Source organism: Oenanthe melanoleuca, chromosome 3 (assembly GCF_029582105.1).
Source record: "Oenanthe melanoleuca isolate GR-GAL-2019-014 chromosome 3, OMel1.0, whole genome shotgun sequence".
Lineage (NCBI taxonomy): Eukaryota > Metazoa > Chordata > Aves > Passeriformes > Muscicapidae > Oenanthe > Oenanthe melanoleuca.
Genome location: NC_079336.1, coordinates 29,809,638 through 29,828,085, shown reverse-complemented (window position 1 = coordinate 29,828,085; position 18,448 = coordinate 29,809,638). Strand labels below are relative to the sequence as shown.

The window sequence follows — 18,448 nt, the reverse complement described above, 5'->3', positions numbered from 1 at the left end:
CTCATTAACCATGTTCATTTCAGTCATATTCATGAAGGTAGCAACAGCACGAACTGACACTGGGGAGGTCCTGATTTGATCTACAGAGTTGAGAGAGGGAAAAAAAAGACCAAAAAAACAGAACAACTCTCCTCTGTGCCAACCCTAAGCTACCCAGTCTGAATTCAGCACTGACCCTGATTTGACACGTGGGACTAGAGAACACCCATGATCTCTTCTGAATAGAATGTTTTGTACAGTACTGGGCTGATTCTATACTTGGGGTCATTTAGTGAACCTGCAAGGTTAGCACTCATTTAATTCATCATTCAGAGCACTTTTTAAAATGTTCTTTGGTCTGCCTTTTCCAAACTGCACCAATAGCTATACATACTTGAACCAAGACCAGGAGGAACCAATTTCTATCTTGCAACTCAAGACAGACCTACATACTTATGTTTTCTACTGTAGGTGTATTTGTAGTACATCCAGACCCAGAGGAATCAGTCCTTCAGGAATATATAGACAGCAGTTCTCAATTTAGAGAGGCCGATTTCAGTAGTAAGGTAATAAGGACAATTCCCAAATCACTAATTCTCCTTCATCAACCTTCATGCACATTCTGCAGTTAAGTCCCAACTACACTTGTACTACTTCATCTTGTGAGCAATGTCTTAAAATTAGGAAGTTATATTTATGTAAGATTTTGCTGTAACTTTTTTCTCATCACCTCTCAAAATACTAACACGATGTTATTTTTGGAAGCCAAAGGACATAATTTTTTTCCCTACAGATGGAGTTGCTAATTTCTAATTTCAAGATATTTTTGTGACACTAGAGAGAAGTTGGACATTAAAGCTATCGTTAAAATACAAGTATTGTTTTAAGACACAAAATGGCTCTTTATATCACACTTTTCATGCAACAAGTTCTTGAATAGTTTCAGGGCAAGCCTATTTGCTTTCAGAGCACATAAAGAAGTACAGCTTTAAAACAAACAGGTAAACTTGACTTCAAAATGGGGTGAATTAAGATTGAATTACCCATGAACACAAAGAAGCTTTCAAAAGCAGTAATTCACATGCAAAGGAAATGTCTCTAATCAAGAGGTATTTTCAGTATTTTTACAAAAAAAATATTTATATTTCATCTAACCTGAAGTACTGCCAGCTTCCTCAAAATCAATATTCCCAAGGTGAAGGACACCAGCCACTACTCTAAAAAGGTCAAGTTTTTCTTCATCATCCAGTCCGATCTTTTTCATTGCTGTGCACATTCTGTTGAAATCTCCATGATCATCTAACAGTGGGTCCTTCAAGGAACCTTCTTTAAGATACTATAAAACAAGAAAAATCAAAAATTCTATGTAAGTGCTTTAAAGTAAATATAAGCAAATATTTCCAGTCAAGAATAAGTCATAACAAAAAGCATACAAAGGCATGCCAAACTAAGTAGAGATTAGAGTTCTTCATACAATATAGGCTTCTCAAGAACCTTTATTTTAAATTGTTGATATTTGGAAGCATGATCTTCAAACTTAAATTTCAAAGCAAACTTCAAACTATGTTCAGAAAGCAGAAGCTAGAGAGAATGTGACTGTTAAGGACAAGGGAATATAAGATAATGAGCAGGGGGAAGGGAACCTTGGGCTAAGGCAGCTATTGGAGCATTTAATACAAAGGAGTCCCAGCCCCAAGCAGCTGAAAGAAGATGGAGGTCATTGCAATAGGATGACAGAAGGACAAATCAGAACCAGGTGAGTTTATCCCTATTCTAAACAGACTTATTTACAGAAATATACTAGTTAACTTTTGCTGGTAATTAAGAAACAGAGAAGTTGTTTGCAGTGCTCTATGGGTTAGAAATACTAGCTATGTTCTGAAATACTAATTTAACATTTTGCTGATTTTTGTAATTTAAACACATTGAAAGCTATTTTAGCTATAAACCAGTTTAAATTGTAGAAAGTAACACATCTGCATGCAATCAAGAAACTACATGAACATGCACAGACTGAGCTACATTTTTACACTTATTTTTAAATGTTTTCAATTAAAAAGAATAATTAACTCAGTAAAAGCCTTGTTAATGTCAAATAAGCTAACATAATTTTTATCAAAACAGAACACCACATGCATCTGAAAAATTCACTTCACACAACATGTAGGCACATCAATAACATTAAACTACATGTTAATTATGTAAAATGATCACCTCATCTTCCTGACAAGGAAAACACAAAAATAATTGAAGCATTAATTAACTATTCCATCTACTTTTATTCAAATAAACAATCTAAATATTTTTTATAAAATGACAGAGCAAACACTATTTCCAATTTAAAAACCTGAACAAGGCAATATATTTCTTGTTTAAATGGCTGTATTAGGTTTAAATATCATTTAACTCTGAGCCTTCAAACAGATATGGTAGTTACATGTAAGTATTATGGTGTCATATATTCTGCTACTTCATATTTTCAGAACTATTCTCTGAGTATGTTTTAATTTAGACAAACACTTATTTGAAATGAAGTTTTCTCTTATTTCAGGTCTGTCAGAGGACAAGTTTTATAACAACACCCACCTGTAAATCACATCAATAACAGGAGATTGCACAGGTTCATCTTCCAGTAGCAAAAATAAGCAAATGTTGATAGTCTATGCCTACTCATTTCAATTCTTCATGAAAGGCAAATTGGGTAAACTGAGGCATAATTCCCCAATGCTAGCCTATATGCTTAACAAGAAGGAAGTATCTACCAGCTTTCTGCCTCACAGTGGTGTCATGTAAGTATTTTTGTATCTGACTCTCCACCATCCCAGATTATAGAAAATAGCCTACATTTAACAACAGAAGACAGGACTACATGCTCAGTGTTACAATAATACAACCACTGGAAATCCAGGGGTGGATTTGACAGTGTTGACATGGGCAAAGGAACTATCTGTACAGTCTCCCATAGTTGAGCATGAGCTTCAAGACCAAGTTATGAAAAAGAGGGCATGGCCACTTGGTGGAAAGAGACTCTTGTATAAAGTTAGTTTTGTATTTTTGTCAGATGTATGTGCAACTTACCCTGCTACTGAATCACAAATACGGATTTGATTAATATTTGAAATATCTTCCAGCTACACAAATGTGAATTTCATACTTTTAAGTATGAGTAGATGAAAATTTTACGAGAGAATAGAGTAGAAGTTTAATTAAGTGTTTTAACAACTTCTAATTCATATATACTAATAATTCAGAACAAATTCTTTAGTATCCTCATGTGAACAGCTCAAAGTTTTAAGTGGTACAAATTCTGGTAATTCCAGTTCTAAAAAATGTAAACAGAGATGGAGCAAGAAGATATAAATGTTCTGACTTTCATCCAGGAAATGCCATGCTCTGGCATAACTAGCAGTCAATTGCAAGGGGAAAACAAAAACCTTTAAAGTGCACTGAGGAGGAGAATATAGTCATGGCTAGAAGTGAGGATGCACTACTGATTTATAGAACAGTTTGGAGCATCATTTCCAAACTCCAGGTAGTAGAAATGGCTGCAGAAAAAAACATTGCTTCTGACCATTCCTACCATTAGCTAAGATTTTTGTTTTCCACAGAAGACAAGCTGCATTATTAAGTATTACATTATTATAAGAATGAAGAGGAAACAATTTTATATACACTATTCCATTTGGGATTTTATGACGCATGTTATTTCTAGGGCTTAACTCCAAAGCAGAGTTCTGAATTCAGCAGCTTTGAGAGAAAGTACCCTCTTAGACCTATAAAGATGTGTAAAATGAACATTTCAATCCACACTATAAAATTGTAATCACTTTCAACTCCATCTTCATTACTTAGCAATATAAACTAACTGAAGATATAAACATACCTCAGGACTCTTGCGGTTTTGAGAAATCTGCTTGTCTGTTTCTTTGTTAGCGAAGAATCTGGTACAGCCTCGATTTAAATACTGTAATAATAAAAAAGTGGAAATGCATATTTAAGGAGAGAAGTAAGGAAAACATATGCTTTTATTTAAGGCTTCCCCTGCATGGCTTGATTTAACCATTTGATACAAACAACATGGTAAGTTCTCATAATTCATTCCATGGAAATGTATGTATTTGCATCTACAAAATTAATAAACTGCAACAGTACCAAACTTCTACTGAAAGTTTTTTGATTTTGACAACTAAAATACTTTTTGACACATGGGATATTCATAAAGTCATACAATATTTTCTTACTTTTTGATTCTATTAAACCTATTCAAGGAGTCCAGGATCACAGAAAAGACAACCAAAATTAGGAACCAAAACATTGATTTTCTGGCCTTTACGTAATATGAAACTACTAATTTTTCCTCACCAAGTATTTCTATAGGTAGTAGGAAACATAGCGTATTAAAAAGACTGAAGAATATTTAAAGCTTATAATATGGTGTAAGCAGAAGCCTTATTTAGAACCTGGCTTCTGATATCCACCTCACATTGCATAGTAATCTCAGATTTACTGTTTTTTAAATCAGACTGAATTTAGATTTAAATAATTGCTGTTGCTTTCAGCAAAATGGGATCGCCAGCTTTTTCCTTCTGATTTGTTCATCTGAATGTAAGAACTCAGTCCAAAAGCTTGGACAGAGCTCTTTGTCTGAAGGAAGTGAACTGATTCTTTACTCTTTGATAGAACAAAGATGTTTTCTAATAGGTGAACACAGACAATTCTACTCTCCGATTAAGAAGTACATGCAAAATTCCAAAACGCCAAAATATTCCTGAAAGCATTTCTAACAGCAGAAGAAAACTTGGTGACAAATTTAATATTAAAACAAAGTGACAACTGTTCAAAGCTAGCTTGGTGTTTAACAAAGTACTGTAGTTTTCTTTATCAGCCAATAAAAATGCAAAGTACAGCATACTTCAAACACAATATATCGCTGTATTACAGCCTTGGTAACACAATCCCAGAAAGTGGGGATGGAAAGTGAAAAAGGCCATCCTTTTCAAAAGGAGTGTGGAAATTTATCTGACAGGTTGAGAATGTGAACCAGCATGGTATTAAATGATAACCTACCTAAGAGACATTTAATCACAAGATAATGGCATTCATTTGAAAGCTAAAACCTTGAGTAAATTTATGTATTAAATTGAGGAGAAATTATATTCTTAAAAGAACGCAAATACACAGTTTCAGGTTACCATACAGAACATCTAAATACCATTGTACTTGGGTTTTGGTTTGTGTGGTTTGTTTGAGTTTTTTGTTTGCCTGTTTTGTTTGGTTTTTTTAATGAAGTACAACACACCATTGTAACTTCAGCAGCCTAAACATAAGGCAATCTGACTTCTCTTCCTGAAATTTATATGTGAAAAATTATAGCTTCTTATCATCATCTGTTGTTCTCTAGGTATAGAATTACTCCAGGTACAGATTTACTGTGCAGCTTTACTTCACAGCCATGTGATTCAGCTGAAGGCACAAAGACCTACAAGGTTCAGCACAGGGTTTCCTCATGACTTTGAATTTCTGAAAACTTCTGCAGGGCAACGTTAAACAAGAGCACCCAGGACTGCCTGCTTTCATGTGGGTTGTGCTGGAGAATGGTTGTGTAAGAAACCTGCAGAACTGCAGGGCTATTTGCATAATCCTTGGCCAAGTAAATTCTCACTTCCCCAAGGAACCTGGAGGGGAAGGATGGACTAATATAGAAGTAATGGCCATTAGTGCTGCTGCAATCCAGAGGACAGGTCAGACGGGAGCAGCCAATTTAGCGTCTTGGTTTACATGCCCAGAGCAATGTGTCCTTGTGCCATGATGGCTAAAGGGATGGGGAGGAGATTCCAGGGATCACTTAAATCAAAGGGAAGCAAACCCAAGGAGTAAAGAGAATTAAGTTATCCTTTATCTTTTAATAATGTTTTGCTCCTTTAGAAAAAAAAAAAAAAAAATCCTTAAATTTGAGATGGTCCTATTTCCAACTAAGTGTACTTTAAAGAAACTAGGCTTGAGTCTTAGAATTTAAGCTAGTCCTAATTTGGACTTTGGCTCAATAAAGCTTAAAACAAGGGGCATAATAGAGCCAGTGCAAAACTGTGACTTAAGGGGTGAACTTTTCTAAATAACCAGTTTTAGAGTTTCAATTTTTTCAATGAATATCTTTCTTGTAAAACAAAAAAATAGTAGTGATAGGAAAATACTGATCAATCATCAAACTTTGCCTTGTGTAATATCACGATCTATTAAGAGAAGCTTGAAAGATGGCATTTCTGTGAATTCTGTACCAGACATGCAGTCAACAAAGTGTGGTAAAAAAGTGACACAAGCATGCTTATTCAGAACCATTTTATGATGAAAACTGAAGTGGCGAATGAGAATGAAGAACACAAAAATCATCTTGACAAAAGAAATGCAAATTAAGAAGGAAAATTGGTCTTTTGCAGCTTTGTTTTCCTAAAAATCTGCCATAAAGTGATATTTGATGAAAATTTAGTGCAATATAGGTAATGAACTTTAAGAATATTTATATTCAATTACAAGTTTACAAAGATGAAAATTATCCTAAGGTTTTGTTTGTTATTTTTAATTAAAGATAATCTACTTTAAGGGAGAGAAAAAAATGTGTTTTTTTTTAATTCAACACGCAGAGTGGACCTTTTACATGCAAGGAACTCAGAATTCAAATAATACTAACTTATGGTAATGCGATAAAATCCTTAATGGAAATTAAAGTGCCTGCTACAATCTTAGTAGAAGTTAAAAAAAAAGTCACAGTGTGATAAGGCTGGTGTGACTATAAATTTTTTATACATGAAATATGCAAGAAAGTCTCTTGTAAAAGAACTCAGGCTGCTAAGGACTGTCTTGCACCAGCCTGATTTTAAGATTTTTAAGAAGTCTGACCCTGACATCTACCACTTTGGGTGTTCTCATGAGCAGAATTCTTGATTTTAAAAAAATACCCAAGAGCAGGTAGGCACCATGTTCTAGAAATAAAAAACTATTAACTTCAAGAAATAAACTTTAATGGAAAAGTGGCTGCATAATAAAACATGTACATGAAAATTCTGATCAACATTTTAGCTTTAAAACATACAAGAGAATATAGCACAGATTCCTCAATTTTAAGACACAGAAAAAGTATAGGAATTCTTCCAGTAAAAAAAAAAATCAGGTAGCTTTATTCCAAGAACAAATAGATTTAACAAAAAGAAAATCTGGATTTTTTAATAGGAATGAGTCTGTCAATGACAAAAGATAGAGATTTCAATATGATCTATATGAAAAATCCATATATGATGATATGACAAGCTCCACGAATGCTGGCTCTGATACTCACCCTAAAGTTGTCAGGAGAGCTTAGATATAGCTTTTCCCTAATGTCTTCTGGAGCACCAGCACAAAGCCTGTAAAAGATATGATAATTCCTCTCTTCTTTGCCTTGCACACAGATCCTAGATTTCTCCAGAAGGTAGTGTGACACAAATCCACCAACCACCGAGTTCTAGGAAGAAGAAATATTTTTCTGATTATCTGAGTATTTGTTGCATTATTTGAGATTCATGTTTTCAATTCATGACTTGCTCAATAGAAACTTTTCTAAAGAAGATTAAAATCTATCTATACCAGATACTTATCAAGCCTAGGAAAAAAAAAAAAAAAACAAAACATTGCTTTTACCATTACTTCTCTCCCCAGCTCATGTATTGTATATGCATACACTCTTCTTAAAAGAAGGGTCTTCTTCACCCCAAAAAGCAGAAATCCATAGCAGAACCTCAGGAGATACAGCAAAGAGCATTGCTACAGCCATCCTAACACTTTTTGGATGACAGTGCTATTACAACTTTCTTTAGTTGCATTTCACTGAGACTCTTGTAAAATAAAAGGGTTAAAATTATAGAGTACACATTTGGACAATGTCTTTGGCAAATTAATTATGACACAACATTTTATTTCCAACACTTGCACTTTTTTATTGAGAAGGAATTCTGATACAGACTTTTGAGAGCTATTTGTTATCTGGCCTATGATAAAATTCCCTGTGCCTAGAGAAATCTTAATAGCAAGGAAATTCCTGAACTTAATGGCCATTACAGGAACTAAGAAGGATTAACTGACTGACAAAATTGATCACAGTTATGCAGTTGTTCCCTTATTCAGGAGGCCTCAGTCTGTACTCTATCACTTTGAGAAATCAGACCTAAAAAGGTGACCACAAAGTGAGATGTGATGTCTTGTAAAAAAGGGACTCAAGTAAAGAGGCTGATCTTGCAGTGGAAAGCTGCAACAAGCTTTGAAGCAGTTTCTGAAGATACTCAAGGGGCTGTTTGCTTCAGCTGAAGTAATTAAAATGAAACACCATATAACTGTTGGCAGGTAGATAGATCATTAATCCATCATCAGATCATAAATCCATCATTTTAAGTAAAAATTTTGATCTTTTCCATAACTTTATTAAGATGAATCAGACCAACAGATAAAGTTCCTCTACCCAGAAAGGAATTTAGTTATTTACTATCCAAACTATTAACAAAAGCTCTGAAGTTAAATTACTAATCAAGTGATGACAACTTAGGAAAAGACCGCAAGCTCAAGACCAGAATGAGCTTTAAGTCTGAATGAAAAGAAACAAATTCTTGCAGTTGGTCTGTCCTCAGTCAGAAAGATGAGGAAGCACGTGTGTAATCTCCAGAGAACATCAACAGGAATCTTCAACTTGGACATACTGACCAACCATACAGTCATCCTTAATTGCACAATGTGTGTATACATATGCCACCCAAACAAAAGAAAATTTTTCTTAAGATACACAGTTGAATAGTATTTATATCAAAAAAACAATTCCTTGACTTCTGTCACACTCAGATTACTATGCGAGGTCCCAAAATTTCATACAAATACATTAAAAAATCAGTAATTTGATTGAAGTTGAAATACATTTTTATCTAATATTCAACTCACACTTACTTGAGCATTAAAGGAATGGATGAATACCTAACAGCAAGTGAGTTAGTCTTCATATGAGAAGACACATAAACAATTAAGGAACCTGTTTTTAATCTTTTGCAGGTGGAAGCAATTTTCCTACTGACTTGCCACTGCCTTCCAGTAATGTGCCAGTACAGTGTGGCTCTGGTTTTTCTTTCAAGGTGACACAATACAAATCGAATCTGTAAAGTAGGACAGTGGCTATTTCCTGCAAGTCTAGTTCAGCCTTCTGCCAGTCTAGAATTTCCATTATATGGCAAAAAAAACCATCCCTGGTTATGTGTAACAAAATTCCAGTACCTTTTCATTGAAGTGAATTTCAACAAATTTCCCAAATCGACTGCTGTTGTTGTTGCGAACAGTCTTTGCGTTTCCAAAAGCTTCTAATAGGGGATTTGCTGTTTAAAAAAATTAATTTTTGTAGTGTTAAAATTCAATCAAGACACTATTGAAAAGAAAGAGAGAACAGATACATTCTAATTAATCGGGGAACTTACTTGGAATAAGGTTTGAAAATCAAAGGAAAAATATTACCTATTAGAATAATATATTTTGCAAACTATACTGGATATATTGTGGTGGAACATAAAATTAAGTACTTAAGTATCTCATAACACTGCAAAATACTTGAATCAATACTGCAAGAAATTCAGAGACAAATACAAAAATTATTCAGTGATGTTCTTCTATAGGAAGAAGGTAAATAACCGATACATAAACTACATGAGACAACACAGAATTTGACACTTCCCAATTATTTATTATTCATGAAATCTAAACTACCCACTTATTCCACAGACAAAAATGCCACTGAAATGTCATGCATGCAATGTATTAGATTGATTCAGAAAGTAATAAATATAATATTAGAAAAGTGTGTTGATTTCTAAAACCAATTAGCACTGCCCTTTCAAATTAGGTCAATTAAGTGAGTGACTGACTTTATTTTTTACTGGCTGCTGCTTTTCAGCATGTTAAAACCCATACAGAAAGACTGGCAGCAAGCAGTCTAATTCTCATATACATATATATACATACTCACACAAACGTCATGCACAGTTTAAGCAGTTTGAAACTGCTTATTAGTCATGAAATAGAAGGCCTCTGAAAGATTGCATTTTACTAGCTTTGAAGATCAAAGAAAAATAGTTCAGTGAATCATGTTAACAATAAACCAGTAAAAATATCTGCAAGACATTTTAAGGCTTCTAGCTAAAATAAGCACTGGAAACTAAGTGAGCAGAAACTCGGATTTAAAACTCCACTGACAACCATTTAAATATCTGTCATGAAGAAATGACATCAATGCTTGGATAAAATATGGGTGATAATGCATCATGAAATAGGACATGAGAATTAACTTTTTTTTATTTGGCTGTACTTTTTTTTTTAACAATTAAAGTTTGTAAAAATGCAAATCTGACTTCTTACAAGATATTTGATAACTATTCAGGCATTTTATGTAATATTAAGTTTTAAAGAACGGATTATGAATAAAACCAAATTGCACAAGGTCTTTCAGCTAGGCTAAAGATTCTTCTAGCAATACATATGCCACGAGCATTTTCATTAAAATCATGCCTAAGAGCCTTCAGAATTCATGCATCAGATGCTGTTCTAAATTAAAAAGCCCAAACTCTTTGAGGAATACCTACAAGTACCAATTAATTTCCATCAGGCATTATACAACTCTTGCCCACTTTCTAAGTTCCTTTAGCACACAGTGGATTTCGCTAAGGAACTGATTTAAGCAGACCTACAGCAACAAGAGATTAAAGCCTGCAGTACTTCTCTTGAATGAGTAGTTCAAATTTGAAAACAGGAAGATTTAAAGCAAAAGTAAATTATTTTTTTAAGAAAAAGACACACAGTCCAAAAAATTTCAAAATAAATTAATTCTATGCTTTAGAGGACTAAAACTGATGTATGAGGAATTACTAGATTAGCTGAGGGTTGTTTGTTTTTCAGCTATTTCTGTTTTCTCAAAAAGCTATTTTCTCTTCAATCAGTAAGTGCAACATTAAAGCTCAATGAGAAGGATCAACACAGTCTCTCTTTACCTTGTTTGGGAGTCAACTGTAAAGACAGATACAAAGTGCTGTTCTGAATTATGTGATTTCTGACAAAAAAATGATATAACAGGAAAAATGATCCAGAATCATAATTTAAAAGAACTTCCCTAATTTATTTGATTTTGGAAATTTTATAGTAATGAGGAAGAATTACATTTTTCTGGTACTAACATACAGTAAAGAAAAAATAATCTTGTCCTTGCAGATTTTATGCAGTTTAAAATTCCATTTGGGTTACCGCCTCAAGTACATTAGGTGTGTAAAGTTCAATTCAAACACATGGATAAACATTGTTTAAATAAACAATGCATGATACTATAATAAATAAAAAAACAGTCACAAATGAAAAAACAATTCAAAACCTTTGATCAAGATCAGCTACCTGTAAATTATGCAATTATGCTCTAGAAAGCTTGATAGTATTTCTATGCTAGCTTTTATGCACTTGCTGTTGAGTCACATTTCTGAAAAAAAAAAAAAAAAAAATGGAACCTTGAGTTAAATGAAAGAAACTTCAATACCTTCTACAATTCTATCATCAATATCTTGGCCACTGCCATAGGATTCTGTCAAATACCTGCAAAGCAAGATAAAAATATCAGTATGATTCCTCTCATGTCAGGTTTCCTCAATTAATCAGGGTTTAACATGGCTGTGTACAAATACTAATTACTATAGGGAAAGCATTCTAATTTTAAGTTCCCAATACCTCTGCACTTTGACAAACTTTACTTTAAACCTTTAACTTTTCTTTTTTGCTAAAAATACTCTTGCACGCTTCAATTTTTTTTCAATACTCCCAGGCCTGCTAGAAATTTCTTTTCAATGTGCATATGAAAATTACAGTTTAATGGAAATATAATCAAACTATTACTGTGTGACCTGTATTTGTTAATAATTGTATTAAACACATAATATTTCATGTCTATTTCCTGAATTTAAGACTTGCCATCCACATGGTTTCTGTATTCATATCTATCAAGGGTTAATAAAAATCCACATGGAGATGGTGAGGATAAGAAATTACAGGTGTATAATAAAGGCAAGATTCAATTTAGCAATTGAAGAAAGAGTTAGAAAGCAAAACCACAATGTAGTTGCTCCAAAGTTCCAGTCCTTTTTAATTTTTTTTTTTCCCTGCTCACAGGACATGCTTTCTGGAAATTCGCAGGTGAATCTGGGACAAGTTAAAAACAGTTCTCAAAAATGGGGCCTTCCAAAAACCTTCAGAAGCACTAAAAGAGCTGCAACTAGTACCTTTTATTTTCTCATCACACAAGGGTAAAATCTTCCAGCTTTTAAAACTCAGTTATGTTTTGTACTTGGACACTTTGGTGGAGGGTGGTGGGGAAAAGCAACAGCAATGAGATCTGCCTGTTGTATAATGATTTCTTCCTTTGCTGAGAAGCAGAAGAATGATCTCCATTAAGAGCATCTCTTGTAAGATATTCTGCCATTGCCTGTTGTCTTTTTTTGTTAATCTTATCAGGAATAGAGTCAGGATGTCTCCTGATGTAAAAAATCATTACCAGCACCTTGCAGTAATTCTTAAAGCTATCTATGAAAGGTTGCACAGGGACTGCACAGAGCAGTATGAAGGACAGAGAGCAGTTGTGACAATTCTTCATGGGATGTGGAAAATAAAACCTCTACTGTAGAGAAATACTAGAAAATACATGATGTTAAGGAAAAGGGAGTTAAATATTTATAGAGGGAAACAAGTCCAAGGCAGGGCAAGGGAGCCTATTTACACTGCCCGCACTGTGCTTCCCTGCATAATCAGGCCACCCATGACATGGGTGTATTTAATGGAGCAGTTCTTTCCAGTTACAGTGTTCCAGAGTGATAAAAAGCCATTAAAAGATAATGCAGATATGGAAGCAAGGCTGATATATATCAGTAATATTGCTTCCATGTAGTTAAATACGCTTGACTTAGTATTGGTTGTACATGAACATCAATAAATAAATAAATCCCACTATTCAGTCTTTTCCAGTAAACTAGGGTAAAGTACATTAAAGTTAAAAAGATACTCAAGCAAACTAAAAAAAAAAAAAAAAAAAAAGAAAAAAAAAGACCTAAGAGAGAGCACAGAAATACACATTTATGGCAAAACAAAGTGTCTTGCAAGATACAGTTAAAATGTCTAGATACTTTTTTTTTAATCAACCACAGTACTAGATGTGCAATACCATAATGACTGCATCATAAACCATAATAACTACATGATGTCACTACAATTGAGTTAAAGTTTCTGTGAGTATGTAGCTGTTTCTGCACGTTATCATGTCAGCATTTAAGTTTAACTCAATTTCTTGTAATAAAGTGCACGTAGAAGCTAATACACATCTTACTGAATTGTATCTTAAACCCACTGATTACTATAGTTTGTTCTGCCTCTCTGTCAACCAAATGCATAAACACAAGAGACTCACATATTAACTTTGGTGCAAACATACAAACCTCAAAACAAATTTAGTGTTTTCTGTCTTGCCAGCTCCTGATTCTCCAGAGACTATGATGGATTGACTCATCTTAAGCACTTTCATGTCACGGAATGCTTTATCAGCTTAAAAAGAAGAATATGGTTACCATGACAAAAAATAATAGTCAGCAGAATTGCAAGGATAAAGTTAAGCTACAATGTAAAAATGTAACATTTTCAGGAACATATCTTTACATCTATATTTTTACCTATATCTTTATCTTTACAATTGAATGCATTACAGTTTATTAAATTCTGTTTCCTTTAAATTTATACTACAGTTGTAATTCTTCCAACACTGGCATGCAAGAAGTCAAAGTCTTGAAAACAAAGGCCTACTCAGCTATATCCAGAATATTAAAAAACCCAAAATCAATCATCTAGAACTAAATATTTTTAATTAAATGTATTTTAAAAATAGGAATCAATGTTAATTTTATATATTTTAAAAAGGGAAACTTTCAGTTGTATTTTGCAACAAGTAACATCTGAGGAAACTTGGAAAAATCTCTTTTGTTTTGCAACAGGTACTAAAACCCAGCTATATTATATTTTTGATTTCAAAATAAAATACAAAACAGTGAGAAGGCCTTTTACATGTCAAACTTTGATTATAGTTTCCAATTATTTTTTATTTTCAAAAGTGACTGAAATCAGATTTAAGCCATAAATAACATTTTAATGTACTTTCTGTTTGTAACACAAACATATAAAGGGAAACTGCGTATGTGCTCTGGCAACATAATATAAAGCAAAGAAAATTACTACACTGAAAAACATTGCTGATCATTATTACACCTTTTTTCACTTATAAAATTTGAATCTCTATTTCTTTTTTAGGTTTGGTTTTTTTTAATGGTTGCAAATTATATTTAAACTGCTAGACTTAAAACACTGGAAGTACAGAATAATCCTAACAGAGTTGTCACAGTTACTCATTTCCAAGTTCTTCAAATTGCATCTCAAAGATGAGATTTGCAGTTTTAGCCATTAGTAGTTTTATTTTATAATAGTTGAAAATAAATTAATTACTGCTAAGGTGGCAATTTACAGATAACTCTGAAGTATTCAGTGTTCATTTTTTAAGAGACAAATACAGGCTCAATACATACCAATTGCAAAAACATGTGGTGGCAGTGTTCCCAGCGATCTACCTTGGTACTTTTTAATAGTATCTGAAGAATAAAACTTAGGTATATCAAAGTATGGATTCACTGCAATAAGAATGTTGGCTACGTAGGTCTGTGAAGAAAACAATGAACAGCAAATTACTAGACAGTATACAAGCAAGTGGTTAACAGCAATTGTCTATTACTATTGCAGATGACAGCCTCCATATAACAATTGCATTTATGATTCTCTCCAGCTAATGCAAATACAAACCAGGATATATTTTTAGAGTTCCTTTAATTATCATCTCAGCATTTCTGTGAAATTATCCTGGGAAAATTTCACAACCACCGAGCTGTGGAGTATGTCCTGAATCTGACCTTTCTCCCAGTCTCCTTTTAAATTATTTCCTATTGTCTGCATTACTGGATCAAGGACGGGACGCCAAAACCTCCTGCTCAAAAGCGAATAAACTAAGCTCATGGATAGCATAACACACTGTCCTCCAGTGAGGAGGATAGCTTTTCAACATCTAATGGAAGCAACTCAGCAGGAAGGACTGACAGGATCCTGCCTAGGAATGCATTCATGCCAGGCAATAAAAGCATTCAGCTAAAAGAAAATTAGCTATAGCTGCTTCCACAGAGAGAAATACAGAATGCAAATGTTCTCTCACAGAGAGGGAATTTGAGAAGAATCTCAGACAAAGGCTGCTTTTTACCTTTCCATAGGACAAGGAAGACTGAAGAGAGGGAGGTTTTTTAGTGTTTCTGAAAGAAACTCTCAAAGCTTGTTTATAACTGCCAGGTTACATACAGGGAAGGAGTCAGAATCAAATTAAAAATTAGCTTTGCAGGAAAAGACCTGCAAATGAAGAAAATGAAGTAAACCTTCAGCTCAAATAACTTATTTGCTTTGTTGTTACTGAGAATGCCCCTAGAAAACTTAAATTTGGACACTATTGTGTGATACATTAACTAGGCTAGATTACACGATATATGACATTTCTTAGATAGCGTTATTTTCAGCACTTATTTCACCGAAGATAAACTTTTCTGCAAGAGTTACAAGTACTAATATTAATTTTCCTTTTAATAACAAGATAAATAATCCTGGTTAACCAAGATTTTTAAAAAGCATAAAACTTTACAAGGGAAATGTAGCGAAATTATAAACTGGAAAAAAAGGTCTTTTTTTTTACCTTCAGAAAATACACATGTTCTAGACAACATATTAGTAATAGTTGTTTAAACTGAAAAAAGGCTTTATGAACAAAAAATACTATCCTACCCCATGAACAGTTCACATTCAGAATTTTACTTCCTTGGGGAGGGTTTATTGTTTGGTTGGGTTACTTTAAGGATTATTTTTTCAGAGCAGCATTCAAATGACCATTTTTATTTATTTATTTTAAAGCTGGTGCTTGATCTTGAGCCATAAAAAATTTAAAGCTATGTAAATTAACTTCAACCGAAGAAAACAATTATACCTTCTTTTTACATATATAAAAGGGTTTAGCTAAATTAATTTTACAATATATGCTAAAAGAAAAGTTGATTATTTTAACATAGACACTTAAAAATATGTAGAACTGTTTTGTATTATCCCTGGCCAGCTTTCTATTAGGGAAGAAAATAAGAAAGAAAGAAAAGTCCTATCTTCTGTTTCACAGCTGTCAGTGTCTGGGCAGATGGCAAGGACAAAATGTAATTTAGTCAGAATTCATTAAGTACAATTAGGCAATTTGATAGCAATATAAAAGATTAAGATGGACATCTGAGCTAGGAGGTGTCAAAGACGGCACCTGTTGGCTTCGTTCAAAAATAATGAAGAAAGAAAACCATCTTTGTTAGCAGTGAAATAAGTTACCTGTAGGAACATTTGTGATACAAAGCTGTGCTATAGTTGCACACGAACAGTCATGTAGAGAAAAACCTATTGCTCTGCCTGCTAAAAATCAGATAGGATTCTGATCTAAAAGTATAATGTAAGGAAAAAAAAGGCAAAAAAAAAAATAAAGCCTACAGCCTCAACCTTTCCATGTTAACAGTTCTGTTATAGGAAAAAAAAACAGAAGTGGAAACGCTTGGGGAATTTTTGAAAGGACATCTCTATTAGACTGGTTGTCATGGCACACAATACTTACGTAAATTCTGTCCTTACTGTACCGAACTTTGATATTGTGAAGGAGAGTGGCTTCATTTAAATACATCAGGGAACCTGCAAGTAAAAAACAATTTTAAGTACAGACAAAAAACTAAATTTTGAATTAAGGACAATTTTCTTCCCCTCTCTTTGTTTGCAGTTTAATCACGTTATTTCTTTACACTATCTTGAGGCAGGAATACTGACTCAAAGTACATTTTAAAAACCAGAGACCTTAAATGTACAACTGGGGTTACAGAAATCTGCTGAACAAAAAGTCGGACTGCAGGAGCATCAAATATGGGCTTTGCTCAATGTAAGCTCCTTTAACCAGCCTGTCAGTCAAACACAGTGTGTCTGCCTTCACACCAGCCTCTAAGCACAGAACCTGATGCCTACCAAAATTCCTACCAATGACTGTTTCCTTCCTTCCAGCTCCCCTCTCCAATCCCAGCCACAGTGTCCCCAGAGGAATGCCACCCAACTAACATTTGAAATAACAGCTGGCTCCTGGTGATTTTTGAGTTGATGAATATAAACATTTAATCTGGATCTGGAGAGAATAACTGCAGAATCACAACACCAGGCACTAACCCAGCCTTCCCTGCTTCAGTTCTGAATTTTGTGAGCATTAGGCCTCCTCAGAGAAAATGTTAGGGGAAAAAAATGCTGACACACCAAAACCTAGCTATATATTTCTCCTTTGTTCTTTAATATAAAAACACCTGACCCTGAGATTAGCTCAGTTGGTTAGAGCACAGTTCAACTAAGACCAGTGCTGTGGGTATAATCCCTGTATGAGCTATTATTAATTTAAGAGCTGGACTCAATGATCATTGTGGGCCCTTTCCAGATCAGAACATTCTGTGACTCGGTAATTGCTGAAATGTTACAGGGCGGTGGCACCCACAGAAAGCTTCAGACTGTATGGGTTCACATTCTGGCAAAGCTGGTCCTTGTCTTCAGCTATAAAGCACTGGAAAGTACCAGCAGCCTTTACTACAGAGGTAATTTCCAGTTCCCACTGGAACACTGTTAAAAAATATTATCTCTAAACCAAATGAGGGCACTACTCATTACACACCCTCCTTTTTCAAATATGCTCAGTCCTTTTTATCTCACTGCTTAAAAATCAAATGTACGACACTATTTTGTGTAGTGACAACTGACAGACTTACAGTAATACAGTATAAAAGCTTGTATACATCCAAGTACTGAGGATGGAGTAAGCACTGTACCATTAATGTCTTTTCCTTTTATGGAAAGGCTGGATATGGCACTTAATGCCACAGTGTAGTTGACACGGTGGTGTTAGGTTAGAGGTTGGATTCAGTGATCTCAGAGGTCTTTTCCAACCTAATTGGTGTAATAGTAACTGCTACCTTGTGCCTCGCACAAGGGTCATCCACCTCTCATCTATAATGACCAACAAAGTTGTTTTATGTGAACTGACACCCTTTCTCAAGGGCTGCAGCAGCAAAAAAAGTACTCTAATTATTTACACAAATGTGCAGAAAGGTCTGCCAGGCCTTTTTGTATGACCTAAAGTCAACCTGCCCAGCCACCTTGCCCCACAAGGATATCTGCAGTTCAGTAAGCAGCTCTTAACATCTCTTTCAACACTTCTCCTGCTGAACCAAAATATACTGGCAAAGGAAAATGAGAGCTTCTCAAA

General features: G+C 34.2%; 1 protein-coding gene across 2 annotated transcripts in view; it reads right to left on the bottom strand.

The window, feature by feature from the left end:
* MYO6 (myosin VI) overlaps positions 1–18,448 on the bottom strand; it is a 101,742-nt gene that overhangs the window by 45,593 nt on the left and 37,701 nt on the right. For both annotated transcript variants that reach the window (XM_056486907.1, XM_056486909.1), the window contains exons 4-11: positions 16,775–16,848; positions 14,631–14,760; positions 13,497–13,602; positions 11,555–11,610; positions 9,262–9,359; positions 7,310–7,474; positions 3,863–3,943; positions 1,135–1,315 (exon numbers count right to left, since the gene is read on the bottom strand). In XM_056486907.1, coding sequence (XP_056342882.1) covers positions 1,135–1,315; positions 3,863–3,943; positions 7,310–7,474; positions 9,262–9,359; positions 11,555–11,610; positions 13,497–13,602; positions 14,631–14,760; positions 16,775–16,848 — 891 coding nt within the window. The remainder of the gene's footprint in view (positions 1–1,134; positions 1,316–3,862; positions 3,944–7,309; positions 7,475–9,261; positions 9,360–11,554; positions 11,611–13,496; positions 13,603–14,630; positions 14,761–16,774; positions 16,849–18,448) is intronic.